The sequence below is a fragment of the Balaenoptera physalus genome (genome assembly GCF_965194825.1).
Source record: "Balaenoptera physalus genome assembly, chromosome: 3".
Taxonomy (NCBI): domain Eukaryota; kingdom Metazoa; phylum Chordata; class Mammalia; order Artiodactyla; family Balaenopteridae; genus Balaenoptera; species Balaenoptera physalus.
Window position 1 is genome coordinate 49,486,942 of NC_138890.1, and position 13,779 is coordinate 49,500,720.

Sequence of the window (13,779 nt, forward strand, 5' to 3'; positions counted from 1 at the left end):
TGGCTTGTGAGTGGAGGTGAGGCCCACAGCCCTTGCTCCCTCCTGGGCCATTCACTCCCTCCCCCAACCTACGCACAGAAGACATTAACTGGGGAATGGGGTGGGGGGAAGAAGGCAAGGAGGCAACAGAGGCAAAGCAGGGGATCTCTCCAAACTGTCCCCTGGATTTCTAACAAAACAGCGTTCAGAGTATCCGCTCACCTATAACCTCTGATGGTCGAAAAACACCTTGAAATAGTGGAGTGAATCTTATCCCCACTTAAAGGAAAAAACGAAATTAAAAAACTCTTTGAGAGTCACAGAAGGAAGTCTTCCAAGGAAGTGACTTGCATAAGGTCACACAGCCAGCAAGTGATGGAGCAGAGACCTGAACACAGGTCTCCAGACTCCACGCCGCACTCCTATCCCCTGGTTTGCATCTGTTTTGGCACGTGAGTGGCGCCCCTCTATAAGGCATAACTCCCCAGCCAGCCAAAGAGCCTTCAGGAGCCTGGAATGGTGCCGTCCGGGAGGCAGGGAAAGCCAGATGGGCATGGCCTGGCCCCCCGGGGGAGTGCCTTGCAGGGAGGGTGCCCAGCCCCTGTCTTATTTTAAGTAGAGCCCCATGTTGAATCTGTTTCAGGAGGATGAGGCCGGAGAGGGCCGCTTCAACTTCTCTGCCTATGGGATGGGCCCGGCCTGCCTTCAGGCCAAGGACGGCATCTCGGTCAAGGGCGCCAACAACACCACCACCACCAACCCACCTCCTGCGCCATCTAAGTCCCCAGAAGAGATGCGAAAACTCTTCATCCAGAGGGCCAAGAAGATTGACAAAATCTCCCGCATCGGCTTCCCCATGGCCTTCCTCATCTTCAACATGTTCTACTGGATCATCTACAAGATCGTCCGCAGGGAGGATGTCCATAACCAGTGACGGGTCTGGGATGGGGGGAGGCTGGGAGAGGGCAGAGTGGGAAGAGCACAGGAATCTGAGGGTCGAAGAGGAGGGGACGAGAGGGAGGGGGCGCACACACAACCGTCTCCTTCTCTGCAATGTGTGCAATCCCAAATGCGGCGATGCATGACTCTTAGAATGTGGCACTATCTATTTAACCTCGGGTGGCTGGTGGGAGCGGGGAGGGAGGGGCTTTTCTAATACAGGAACTGAGGGGCCAGGGAGGAAGGGGAGGGTTCGGGGTGGGTCCGGGGGAGTGGGAGAAAACAGCTTTCAAAAATTTGAGTCCGTGGGCTGTGCAGTTTTCCTGTTTGGAAGGAGCGTGCAGTCTGCCCCAGAGCAGAAGGGAAGCAATATAATATAGGATATATATTCATGCTTAATATTAATCCAAAACCACAAGAACAAAAGATTTCTTTCTTAACCTATCAGCCTAGTAACTGCTTAAATTTTTAAAGTCACAGAAGTGATGGACAATTTTTCCCAGAGTGGAAACAGTCACAAATAAGCTTGCTCTGGTGTGTGTCCCACATCACACCCCTCCAAACGCCATGCCTATCTTCAAACTGGCCCAGGCAGACTCATGCCAAAAAGCCATTCCGCCTCTGCTTCAAGAGGGTCGTGCGGCCCAGGCATGGGTAGTGGAAATGGGGAAAAGTGGAGAGAAGAGAAGGGAGTGACTAAAGAGATGGGACATTTCCGAGGCCCGAAGAATGAGAACCCATCCTCACGTCTCCAGGCTGAGGACCTCTCTTTGAGCTGCCCCTCTCTGAGCCCTCACGCTTATTTGCTTCACCACCCACCCCACTTACCCTCCACCACCACCCAGAAATGGCCGCCGTGGTTTTTCTCATCATATTGCCAATATGCAATCTTTTTTATGGTTAAAAAAAAAAACGTAATAATCTCAAGAAATAATATGCAGATAGACTGAGTATAAACAGATGCACTTTTTTCAGATGTCTATTTTTGGGGAGAGTCTCTGGAATTGCAAGTGGGTGTATGTTTGGGAAGGTGGGGTCCATAGGATGAAACAGATGCATTATATCGTGGTTATACAGAGTGAAGTTTTGCGAGGTGAAAGGGTAGCAGTGAGGCTGCTGCCACTTAGATGTGTGTATACGGGTGGAAAGACAGTAATGTTTATAAAGTCTGTTCATTATATTCTGACATTTCATATACCACAAAGAATGTGGGAAGCTTGGCGGGGAAGACCCCATTATATTTTTATAAGTCTTTTTTTTTGTTTTCCTTTTTGGTGCTTTGTTTGGCTTTAACATTTAAGAAAGTTAGACAAACATTTCTCTCTCCTTCTAACTCTGAAGTGCCAGAACTATCCAAGATAGCTAGGGATATCTTGGGATAGTTCTGCGGAAAAAGGAGAGAGCCTGCGAAGTGAACTGCGGGGAGTGGGGGAGCCCGCTCAAGGACACAGATGTTCACAGATGGGAGGTCTTCAAGGTGGGCCGCAGAATTAGAGGGGAGCTCTGTCCAGCAGCCTCTGGCCCACCCTCTGTCAACACCACCGCACCTGAAATGACTGCACTGTGGCTTGTGGCATCCTCCCTGCTATGGCCCGTGACCAGAATACTGGGGTTACATTTCCTTCTTTGCACTTTAGTGGATCAAAGTGGTAGGTAGCTGGTGAGACACAGCTGACAGTCAGTTGTACTGAGCCTTGGGGTTCACTTGTGCCTTTAGAGTATCCCCAACTTAGGGCAGGACAGAGATGAGACACTGGGAACCTACCTCCTCCCTAAAGCACCTTTCCCAGGGGAAATTTCTCCCATTCCCTATGCCCATAACTAATGCCCATAGAAGCCCAAAGAAGCAGGTTAAGACAAGATCCAGAAGTGATTTAGGTAAAGAAAATGCACTATGCAGCCAAAAAAGGATTTGGCTTTGTGGCTTTAATGAAAAAGCTGTTTACATCCAAGCTCGAAGGTTAATCAATCATTGCCTTCCCTTCTCTTGGCCTGTGTAGACCAGAAAACTAAACTGTATTCTAGCCTTGGAGGATGTGGGATGGAACCCGGAATCCTTTTTTCTAAGAAGCATTGAGGGATGGGAGCCAAGTGAGTAGGAGTCTCTCATGTCAGACCATCCTTTTCCCCACCACTAACATGTGTCTGAAGGAGGAAAAGTTAAATAGAGGGACTTGAACAAATACTACCAGTTCAAGACTAGAATATCAGCCTTTGAACTGCTATTAGCACCTTTCATGAGCACTATATTCACTTTATTTAAGGGAGAGGGGAAAAAACCCTCAAATCTCAAGTGGTGCATGGGTCTCTGGAAAGGCTATCATCCCCTTTCACTAGCACTTTATTCAATTTAGGGGGCAAATCATTTTTTAATGAAAAAAAATTAAAGAACCCCTTCTCTCTACTTTACTCATTATTAGACTAAATTCAGAATGTCTGAAGTCTAGGTGAATCAGGCAACAAATGCGCTAGGCCACTATCAGGAACTAAAGACAGTACCAATTGTTCTAAGACATTTTTCCTCCACTCAAACTGCAAAATCACACTATACTCCTTGTATGAGGTGTCTGGAATCTCCTCGAGACAGAGAAATCACTGGGCCATTTGCCCAACCTCTGCTGGATCCCTGAACTTCTGTCACAATAGTCAACCTCTGTGTCCACTGGGTGCTGCCAGGTCTAGTTGATAGTATCCAACAGACAACAGAATCATCTCTCTGAGACACAGAGGGGATGAAATCTTCTCTCAGACTATTCCAAACACAGCATCTCTCATAGAAAGTAAACGTGAGCTGATGCATGATAGCAGTGAAAAGAAGCATGTGAATTTTAGTCCTGCCACTAATATGCTGGGTGACCTTGGGTAAACCACTAAGCTCTGGTTTCTCTAAATACATAATGGGGAGAGTGGTACAGGTGATTTCCACCTCCCTCCTGGCACTGACTGCTCTGTGTGCTTGAACTGGTCTACAGGAAGTTCACACAACAGAAAGTTTAATGTCACTTTGATTTCTGAACTCTCCGGGGGGCTATGAATGTACATATGCGCACGTATACGGACACACACAATTCTTGTTGCCTTTCTTTGGACAATTTGCAGATGTGTTTTTCCTTTCGCTCCACTTTATCAAAGGTGAACAATGGTGGGGAAAGAACATCAATCATTATAATGTCAAAAATCCCATCATGAATGAGGAATGGAGCATGCTCAAGGAGAACACATTATCATTAATGTATAATGTAGTAAGGATTTAGCAACTAGTTACATGGATTTCATCATTACAGAAAATCAAACTAGGTAATTTAAGCCAAATTTTTTTTAGTTGACTTTAACAAAAAGGGCAATACTTCCTTAATTTCCTCTTCAGTTTGTGCACAGAGGACATCATGCCTTGGGACTATAGATGCCAAGTGCTATGGTACAGAGAAAACTGATTTAGGTATAATGAGTGGTTTACTGGTTTTCAAACCCTTTACGTGTATAGACCAATATTTCTGCATGAAGGAAGAACTGCATACTGGCATAGACGAATGGGTGATTTCACCCACCTCCCAAACTGCAGCTATTCCTAGGAGCCAAATTTAGGAGAAAGCGATTAAGCAGATAATAATACCAATAACTTCTTATCGATTAGCTTACAACATGTCTCATTTTTCAAGACCAGCCAAAATAAATGGCTCAGCTCTGCCATCCTCTGGTCCTTTCAAATATTCAAGAGTCCATTCTTGACTAACGCTACAGGGAGTGACCAAGGACAGGCATGAATAGAACAAAAAATGTGTGTGTGTATATGTGAGAGAGATACCTTGAACTTAACTCTATTTTTAGTTTGTCTACAAAGACAAAAGGTCATTTGATCCAAATTATTTCTTCTTCTAAGCTGTCAATAAATAAGAAATGTATCCCTCTAAGAAGTTCACCAATATTTTTCATAGGCTACTTTTTTCATACTGGGGAGAAAATATATATGACGGGAGATGGCTCCTTTCTTTGAAAGTATGCGCTTTTATGAACGTCATTAAAAAGAGATGAGATGGTGTTTTGTGAGGCTCGATATTAGATTGCAGAGTAGGTTGGTGCCCCAGCTAAGCTGGTACCATCGCTAATAACAGTCTTATGAAAATTAAGATTCCTTAGTTAATTGCAACATACCAAAATTGAAGGGAGTTATCATGTCTGCAGTAAGTGCCTCCTTAGGAGAAGAAGCTGGCAAGCAGCGGGTACAATCTGCATCAGCTATAGGACTGGGGTGGAGATCTGAGATGTGCAGATATTCCCTAGTCTGGCTGGAAGCCCAGCCCAGGGGACGATGAATACCACTCTGGAAGCTATCGGATTTATTCAACGAGCTCCTTCTGCACATTCAGAAGGCTGCCCTCTACCCTAACTCTGAAGAGGCAGGCAAGATCAGGTTTCCTCTGTGAGCTATGGTTCTCAGGTTGACCGAAAGATTTGCACTCTGAGGGGCTGGTAAGGTCTGCTGAGAAAGAGAGATTGCATCTCTACGCCCTGATATAAAGTATCTTTAATGAACCAACCAGACCAAAAATTCTCTAAGCACGGAACAGACCAAAAATTCTCTAGCAGGGAAAAGCTAAAATATAATTTAGCTTTTTTTTCTTCCACTAAGTCCCTTCTCTCAAAAACCAACTCCTGAAATTTAAATGAAGAACCCTCCTATTTTCCTGCACCTCTAGGAAGCCAGGAACAGGAGCTTATCCTGACCAAGGAAGGAGTAAAAGACATACGCTTTGTCTTGATTGAGCTGGGCTGCTCTTAACTACTCGTAGCACTGGGAGGCAAAGCATAGGTTGCAAAGGCTTTGGTCTCAGAGTACCCTGAAATCCCAATGGACGGGAAGAACCTCCGTGGATAGGTTGAAATCCCTGTCGTAATAAGGAACTTTAAAAAAAATCTCGAAACACTGCCCTCCCTACCCCAGCCCAATGGTTAAGAGAATGAAAGCTATGACTTCTTTCTGGCTGTCCCAGTTAAAGATCTCAGAATGTCAAGGAGAACAAGGGCAATGTGCCAGCACCTCTCCCAGGCCTGAGTAACCTAGAATCTTGAGGGCCCAGACTAGATGATGTCTCTACAAAGTTATTACCCTGTTACTCCCTTAAGGATTTCTCAGGCTGTAAACAGCAATGGCAGTAGATAAGTTTGCTCATACGTGGGTGCTATTTCATGCTGTTTTGATGGAGCTGTGTGGTTATTTAAAGCAATAATTAAGGTGCTTTATCATTCTTTGCAACAGCAAAGTGAGTTCCAAGGTAGCAATTATTGCCCGATAATTTTTAGGATCATTAAAGCTTCTTCAGCTAGCGTCCAGACCACTCCTTCTCCCTCTTCGCTCTCCACCCCACCTCTGCCTCCTCTCACTGCCTCCATCAGCATCCCTCTTTCATCAAGCTGTGCATCTTGTTTTGTGAAACCCAGCTCTGCCAGATATGCTGATGTATTTCTGAGGGGGTGGAGAACGGGATGCTGGGATGAGGACTAGAATGCACTAGTAGCTCCTGTCTCATTTGTTTTAAGGCTGTGATTTCTATTCTTCCTCTTGCTCTTGCATTTTGAAATTTCAATGCTCTGGAAAATTGCCACTGGAACATTGGGTCGAAAAGTCAGACTACAGAGAATGGCAAGCCAAAAATATACCCTTCAGAGAGCCCAGTGATGAAAATTATATTCTATGTAAGGCCATTAACCAGCTGTAGACCAATACCAGCTAATTAACCAGGTAACTAATAATGGGGATGAAAGACATTCACTGGCGACATACAGATTCCAAGCAAGACTGGGTCTCCCATTCCCACAATTGCCCTGCTTCCCAGTTCCCCGCATTGCCTTGTTTTAGGCCTGCCTTTCTTCAGATTCAACTGTTTTCTTATGCAACTTCAGAAACCCAGTGTTCTATTTAAACACACCTGCCTCCTGAAGTAGACAGAGGTCAATGGGAAGTGGGTCCTCATTCTGGCGCTACCTCAGGCTCACCATGGAAACATGGGTAAGCTACTCCACTTTCCTTGGCCCAATCACCCCCCTGTAAAAAGAGGGAGTTGAAGGAGATTTATCACAGCCAAATTCTGGATACTTTGATGGGTTGAAGAAAAGAGCATACTGTGTGTTGTAGAAGGTTTCACTGTTTCCACATTGCAGTGTCAGGCTTGGAACCCCATCCCAGGCCTGCCCAGAAGGCAGGTAGGGAGAAATTAAGAAAGATGAGGGTCTTGGTCCTCAAGAAGATTACAATCTTAATTTTCTGGCAGTGAAAGTCTAGGTATTTCACAGTACTGATAAACTAGCTTCTCACCTGAGAATCCCATCCAACATCAGGACAACATTCCACTCTGTTTTTTAGCATATATGTCCTGTGAAGGCTGTACCCCATTTCCTATGGCAGTTGTTTGAATTCTCTCTGCCAGAGACTCTGGAAGGATCAAAGAGAAACGCATCAGAGCAGAACTTATGAAATATCCCTGGGGAAATAACTGCAGTGACTCCACGTCCCCTCCCAGCCTGTCCCCCACACACCGTTTAATCATAACAAGAAAATTCCAGCAAGACTTAGGAATATTTTCCTCTGTCTCTGTTACTCTAGCTGCAGTTAAAGGCAGAAAAAAAATGGGACTGCTCCAGACCATTGGGGAGGTTCATCGAAATTCATACCACTAACTAGGTTATACTAAGAAAGAGAAAAAATATTATAGCAAGAATGGCTGGAGTTGAGCCAGCTCTCTCCAATCGCCCCCCACCCCCAAACAAACCTCACCCTCGCAACGATGTTCCTGAAATTGCTTCCACACGCCTGTAGCTCCAACAAACACTCCTTATAATCAGAAAACACTGCTCCTGTCTTTCCCAACAGGGATGTGTTTATGGTTTATAGCAATAGAATCTCTTCAAAATATTTATAGGGTGACATTATGACAAATGATCTTCACTCTCCCTTCATCTGGCCCTGAAATTAATGAGAATATTGCAGATTGAACTTTTTTCTGGTTCCAAAGTTAAAAATAAATTAATAGATTTCACATAATAAAATAGAAACCATAATGTTTCCATTAGGAAACCAACCGTTTCCTACCCCTGCTCCCCATCACCATATAGCCACTTCCTTCTTTGCCCCTGAAAGATTCAACCCAGGGATATTTAAAAAGACCTCTAGAATGGATAGATGTGTGATAAAACAAATACAGTGAAATGGTAGTTGTATAGTCTAGGTAGTTAATATAGAGAGTCACTGTAAAATTCTTTCCTATTTTCCCCTCAGTTTTCCTATCTGTAAAACATAAGTACTGAATTAGTTGAGCCTGACGAGTTTTCCCAGCTGTAAAGTTTTTGTTGTTTTTTTAAAGGCCACTTCTCCAGTTGCCTTTTAGTTGCAGAAAAAACATAAACACTTCCCCAGACTCTAAGGCGATCTCACTCTCCCTTTTCTCCTCTCAGCTTTCCTCTCTAAACCCACTTGTGATTCTCCTAGTGCAGTGGAAAAGCCACGAGCTTCAAGTTAGAAGGCTGAGACTCAAGTAGGCAAGTGATCTTGAGCAAGACCATCACCTCTCCAACCCTCAGTTTCTTTATGTATTTGGGGATAATATTCACATCACAGACCCACTGTCTCGATAAAATGACATAATGAATGCTAACTCCACCCCCTTGATGTAAACCGTAGAGCATTTTCATTATCTCAATCTCTCTGAAGCTCCTTATCACTTCTTCCTGTTTGCCAGAAGAGGTCACCAGAAATCTTTCTTTCAGAATTGAGGCTGGCTCCCAAAGGGCTAAATCCACCCGCCCTGCAGAGCAGTTGATTCAGTGACATTGCATGACTAGCCCCAAGGATTCTCACTGGCGAATTACACCACACTTGCCTCAGAGCCTGTACACACACTGAGAGATCTAAATTCTAGAACCGATTCCACTTACCAAGCACCTGCCTCCCTTTTTCCCACAGATACCATGAGTACCAGCTAAATAGAAGCACCATATTAAGCTCTGTGAATAGTGGTCACTCACACGTAGACCATTAAGAGATTATGAACAAACCCTGAATATCGCAATAATATTGTTGAGCATCTACTGTATGTCAGTCTCTTTAAATTATATAACTTATAAATTATATAATTCTCACAATGGCCCTAATCCTACTTCTCCTTTTATAGATCAGGAAACTGCGGCTCAGAAAGCTTATGTTACTAGCCCAAGTCACAGCCTTGCGGAAGTTTCATATTATAGAGATGATGGGAAGCCAAGTTTTGGAACAGGCATGACATGTTGACCTCTTCCACTCATCTGTTTTTGACTTCAACAAATTATTTCACTCTCTGTGACCTTAGTCACCTGCCTGTAAAAAGCTCTTATCTTCCCAAATTGTTGAGTATAAAATCAAGTAATTGATGTGGTAGTTTACTTTACATTAAAATAATTTAGTTTAGTTTACATTAAAAAGCAGTATATTGAAGAGACATTTATTAGTTTAACTCAAATGTATCTTCTAACTGATAAAACACATGTTTCCTTTTGCATAGGTACATTCCAATACACATAAATTTAACCTCCTGTAATCTGTTATGTGCCAAGGCATACTATCTTGTACTAGACTGGAAATCAAACATCTTCTAGATCAAGAACCAACCAAGACAATCCTTGGCCTTCCTCTTCTCAGAACTTGGTAATGAACAATGAATATAAATCAGCCCACCTTAAAAGGTTGAGAGCCTATTAATCCAGTTTTTGGTACATGAAGGATTTGGAATTGATATGGGGCCATTTTCTGGCTAAAGGAATTGTGGAAGAGAGCAAAATGAGTAAACAACAGGGCAGAATGGGAATAAATGGCATTTGGAGGACCACGAGAACACCTTGTCTGTAGTCCTGCATGAGAGGTCACTGTGTCCTGGAATGGCTTGGATTTGGCTGGACTCATGGGTAAGGACTAGAACTTTTCTGGAAGTCTTTCCTAAGTCTAGAGTCCCTCTAAAACATTCACTCAACTAAGAACCTACTACAAACAATACAAGGCATAGGAACCAAAGATAAGCACCATCCCTAACTACAGAACTTATATTTAGTGAAGTGAGATGTGATATGGATATGAATAACTAATTCAAGAGAAGATCTGATAACAGATGAGGCAGAGAAAGAATTCAGGAGAGGTCTCTTGGAGGATGGGACATCTGAGCTCAGACTCTAAACAAAAAACTATTTTCCACAGCAGTTTACTTCTTAGATTTATGTAACTGTAGTCTCACCCACCTTTCAAAGTGTTAAACACAAGGTAACTACTTCCCCCAAGCAGCTGCGGAGGTAAAGAGAGAGCAGCTGTTTATATGAGGTACCACTGAAACAAGAGTATTACAAGGGGCAGCCTGACCAATGTTCCAGTAAAGGAGGGCCTTCTAACAGCTCTTGACTCCTATCCAGGCTCTGGCAATTAAGTGGGAAAATAAAATCCTAGGGAAATATGTGGACATAACCCTGCCCCACACACTCAAAAAAAATATATTAATAAGCTACTGCTTGTCTCCAAGTCCTTTTGTTCCTGACTTAACAATCGCCTAGGTAACTTGATGTGTATAATCTAGCCAGACCAGTTCATGGGGGTAGGCTTCTTCTTACTACATTGCCGAAGTCCCTTTTGGCCTCATCCATGACTCTTCAGCTGCATCAAGTTTGGCGTCCGGCCTAACAGAACCATCAGCTACCAGCAGTGACACCAGAAAGGTCTTGGCGACCGCTCTGAGGACCAGGGCCGCTCCTTCTGCACAGCTCTGGATGCGGGTGAGCAAAGTGGTGCTCGGAATGGACCCTGTTTAGTGACCGCAAGTCAGGTTCAGCAGCTCTCCTGGCAACTGTTAAGTACTTGCCTTTGGATGATTTTTCAAAATGTCTCAGCCTAGAGAAAGCAGCTTAGCCCTTCAAGGTTTGAGCTGGAAGCTCAAGGAGGAGTTTTCAAAAGAAAGTGTCGTAGCCAGGGCTAGAATGTACATATTCTGTGCAGGTTTTCTATAGCCAGGGCTAGAATGTACATATTCTGTGCAGCTTTTCTATCAGCTTTGTTTTTAACCTCCCTACACCTGCCTGTCTCCACCTACCTGCTCTTTATTGAATCTACTGTGGCAAGACAGTGTACCATGAAAGCAGGGCATCAGAATAAAGCAGAGCTTCTTTTCCTACATCACAGGAGGGGCTAACAGAAGTACCAAAATACTTGGTACTTACTAATAAGTAAGCAGCTTGGTACTTACTAAGAAGTACCAAAATACTTGGTACTTACCAATACTTGGTAATACTTACTAATGTGGAATGCAGGAAATATGTGACAGACAAAGGAGGGTACCATGGACCATGCAGAAAATAAAACATGATATGTTTCACGGCGTAAGAGCTATTTGAGCAGTAGCAAGCTTGAAAAACATGTGAGATTTTGATGGATGGTAAGAGTATTCCAGCAGAAGGAACATAAGTAAAAAATATGGAGGTAAATAACAAGAGGCACAATATAAGGCATAGTGATTATCCATTTGGCTGAAGTCTAATGAATGGTAGGCATGTTTGGAAAGACAGACTTGGAATCCATCAGGACAACCTTAAATGTAGAATAAAGGGTCAGGACTCTATTGAGTATGGCAGTTCTCAAAGACAGACCAATAGGGTATTCCCTCATGGTTTGCAAAGCAGTTCATTCAATCCCCTCTCTCCATTAACTGATACTTCCAGCCTAATTCAAATTTACCTGTACTTTGTTGCAGGGAACTTGCCTTTCCCTTCATCTCAGCAGCAGATATAGTTAATACCCACTAGAAATTCACATCTTCTAGGACATCAATTCAAGCCAAGTTTTAAGCATTTACTTTGTGGTAGGTAGGCACTAGAAAGGGGACAATAAAGGTACAGTAGAGTCATGGTTCTACATTCAGCTCACTATTCTACAGTGATTCTGAAAAAAGTTACTTCTAGAGTTTCTTCTTTTGTCAAATCTCAAGCCAAGGCAATTCTTAGTACAATGTAGCTATTTGTAAAGAAGAGATTGTGATCCTAGTACTATTACATTTTGTTGATCTGAAATATTAAACAGAGATGACCTAGAAGAAAAGAATAATCTAGCATGTCCTTTTTATTTTCAGCTGTAACTAAAATGATTCTCCCAACCCAAAGAGCATCTATTCAAAGCACGAAATCATGACTATAAAGTAAAAAGGGCATGGAGCGCAAAAAAGTCAAATACGAATAGAAGGAAAAAAAAAACAGACAAAATGTAACTGGTTTTTAATAAGTCACTGCTTGTGGAAGTATGTAAAAAGAATAATTTGCCTTTCTTTAGAAAGAATATTTTTGGGAAAGAGAAGGTTAGTATTACCTATCCTAGTAATAGATGAAAGATTGCCCCCACATCTTTTTTAGAAGTGGTGCTTACATATCAAATAATCAATTTGCTAAACTCAGTTTTTTCCACGTTAGGTATATATTTCTACCACATTTAAAGCTGTACCATGCTCAACATGCCATTTAGCCAGAATAGTATGCAAGAGACAAAAAAATTGGACATTCCCACAATGCATTTCAGAGCATGTAAAATTCAGACTATTTCACATTTTAATGGTTCAACCTTCCAATACGTGATCCATTATAATATTTTTAGCATAAACAACAGTTAAAATGAGATGAGTGAATTAAATCCCAAAGGGGTGCGACTTGCTACTTAGTATACTGGACACAGATTAAATACCTACCCAATGTGATTCTTGCACATATTAAACAAAAGTACAACTTTCTTTAAAAAAAAATTTTTTTAAAGCAAGTTAAATAGCCAAGTTCTACTTTCAAGACAAACATACCAAGGACCTCAGCAGCCTCCAAATAAGCTTGAAAAACGACACAATACACATCTTCCCTGCTGTAATTAGACTTGACGTGTACAACATGAACTACAAAGTGTCCAAGACAAAACTCTTAATGCTTTTACGCCTCTCAGCAAGGTTGCCAAAGGGGATCCACATGTCTCATTGTCTGGATCAGTCCAAAAGCGCTGTATCTAGAACTGATGCAAATTACTGCAATGTAAATAACTAGTGTCATTTTGGGTGAAACGCAGTTGGAAAGGATAGTGACTGCTCACTTTCTAAGTGTTCGAACACACTAAAGTGCTCCCAAATCACACATTATTTGGTCCTCTCCCAGAACAAGCCATTTCCAGAGACCTCATTCTCAAACTTGACTGACCCAGGGAACCCCCGGGAGATGAATTAACCTGCAGCCACAGTTGTTGTGAATACCCTGGGCCCTACTTGGAAACTGGCCCATAAAGAATTGGGGACGAACATGACTACTTGATATCCAATTCACAGCTAAGACAACATTAATGAAAAAGCAGTGTTAGACTGATCTAAAACACTCCAAAATGAGTGGTAACATCATCAAATAAAGGCTCAAAGTCAGTCACTGTATTTTATTTTCATAATTTATCTTAGATTTAGTTAATTTTTTTTTGTTTTTGGACAATTCATCCACTAAAATGGGCCAATCTCAAGAGTTGCCCCCCAACCTTGCCAAAGCAAATGACTTCTGCATAACTGGAAGTCATCTCCAAAGGACTTGCCCGTGTTTTCCCCATTTCACTCATTTGATATTTGCACAAAAAATCTACCCTTTGTCTTAAAAGTTGCCTGACTTGATGTTTAGGCAGAAGAGCAAATCCCATGTTACGATATTTCTGCAAGTGATTTTACATTTCCTTTTTTCCAAAAAGGTAGCTGCCAACTTAAATGTGTGACACTGTGGGGATAAAAGTTGATTATTAACTTTCAACAACTCCTGGGGTTGTCACCTGAAACCTCACACTTTGGTTCATTACACTTT

At 42.6% G+C, this 13,779-nt stretch overlaps 1 protein-coding gene across 1 annotated transcript in view; it reads left to right on the top strand.

The window, feature by feature from the left end:
• GLRA1 (glycine receptor alpha 1) overlaps positions 1 to 11,145 on the top strand; it is a 92,008-nt gene extending 80,863 nt beyond the window's left edge. The window contains exon 9 of the mRNA XM_082455703.1: positions 599 to 11,145. Within this exon, the coding sequence (XP_082311829.1) occupies positions 599 to 913 (315 nt within the window). The 3' untranslated portion in view covers positions 914 to 11,145. The remainder of the gene's footprint in view (positions 1 to 598) is intronic.
• The last annotated feature ends 2,634 nt before the right edge of the window (positions 11,146 to 13,779 follow it).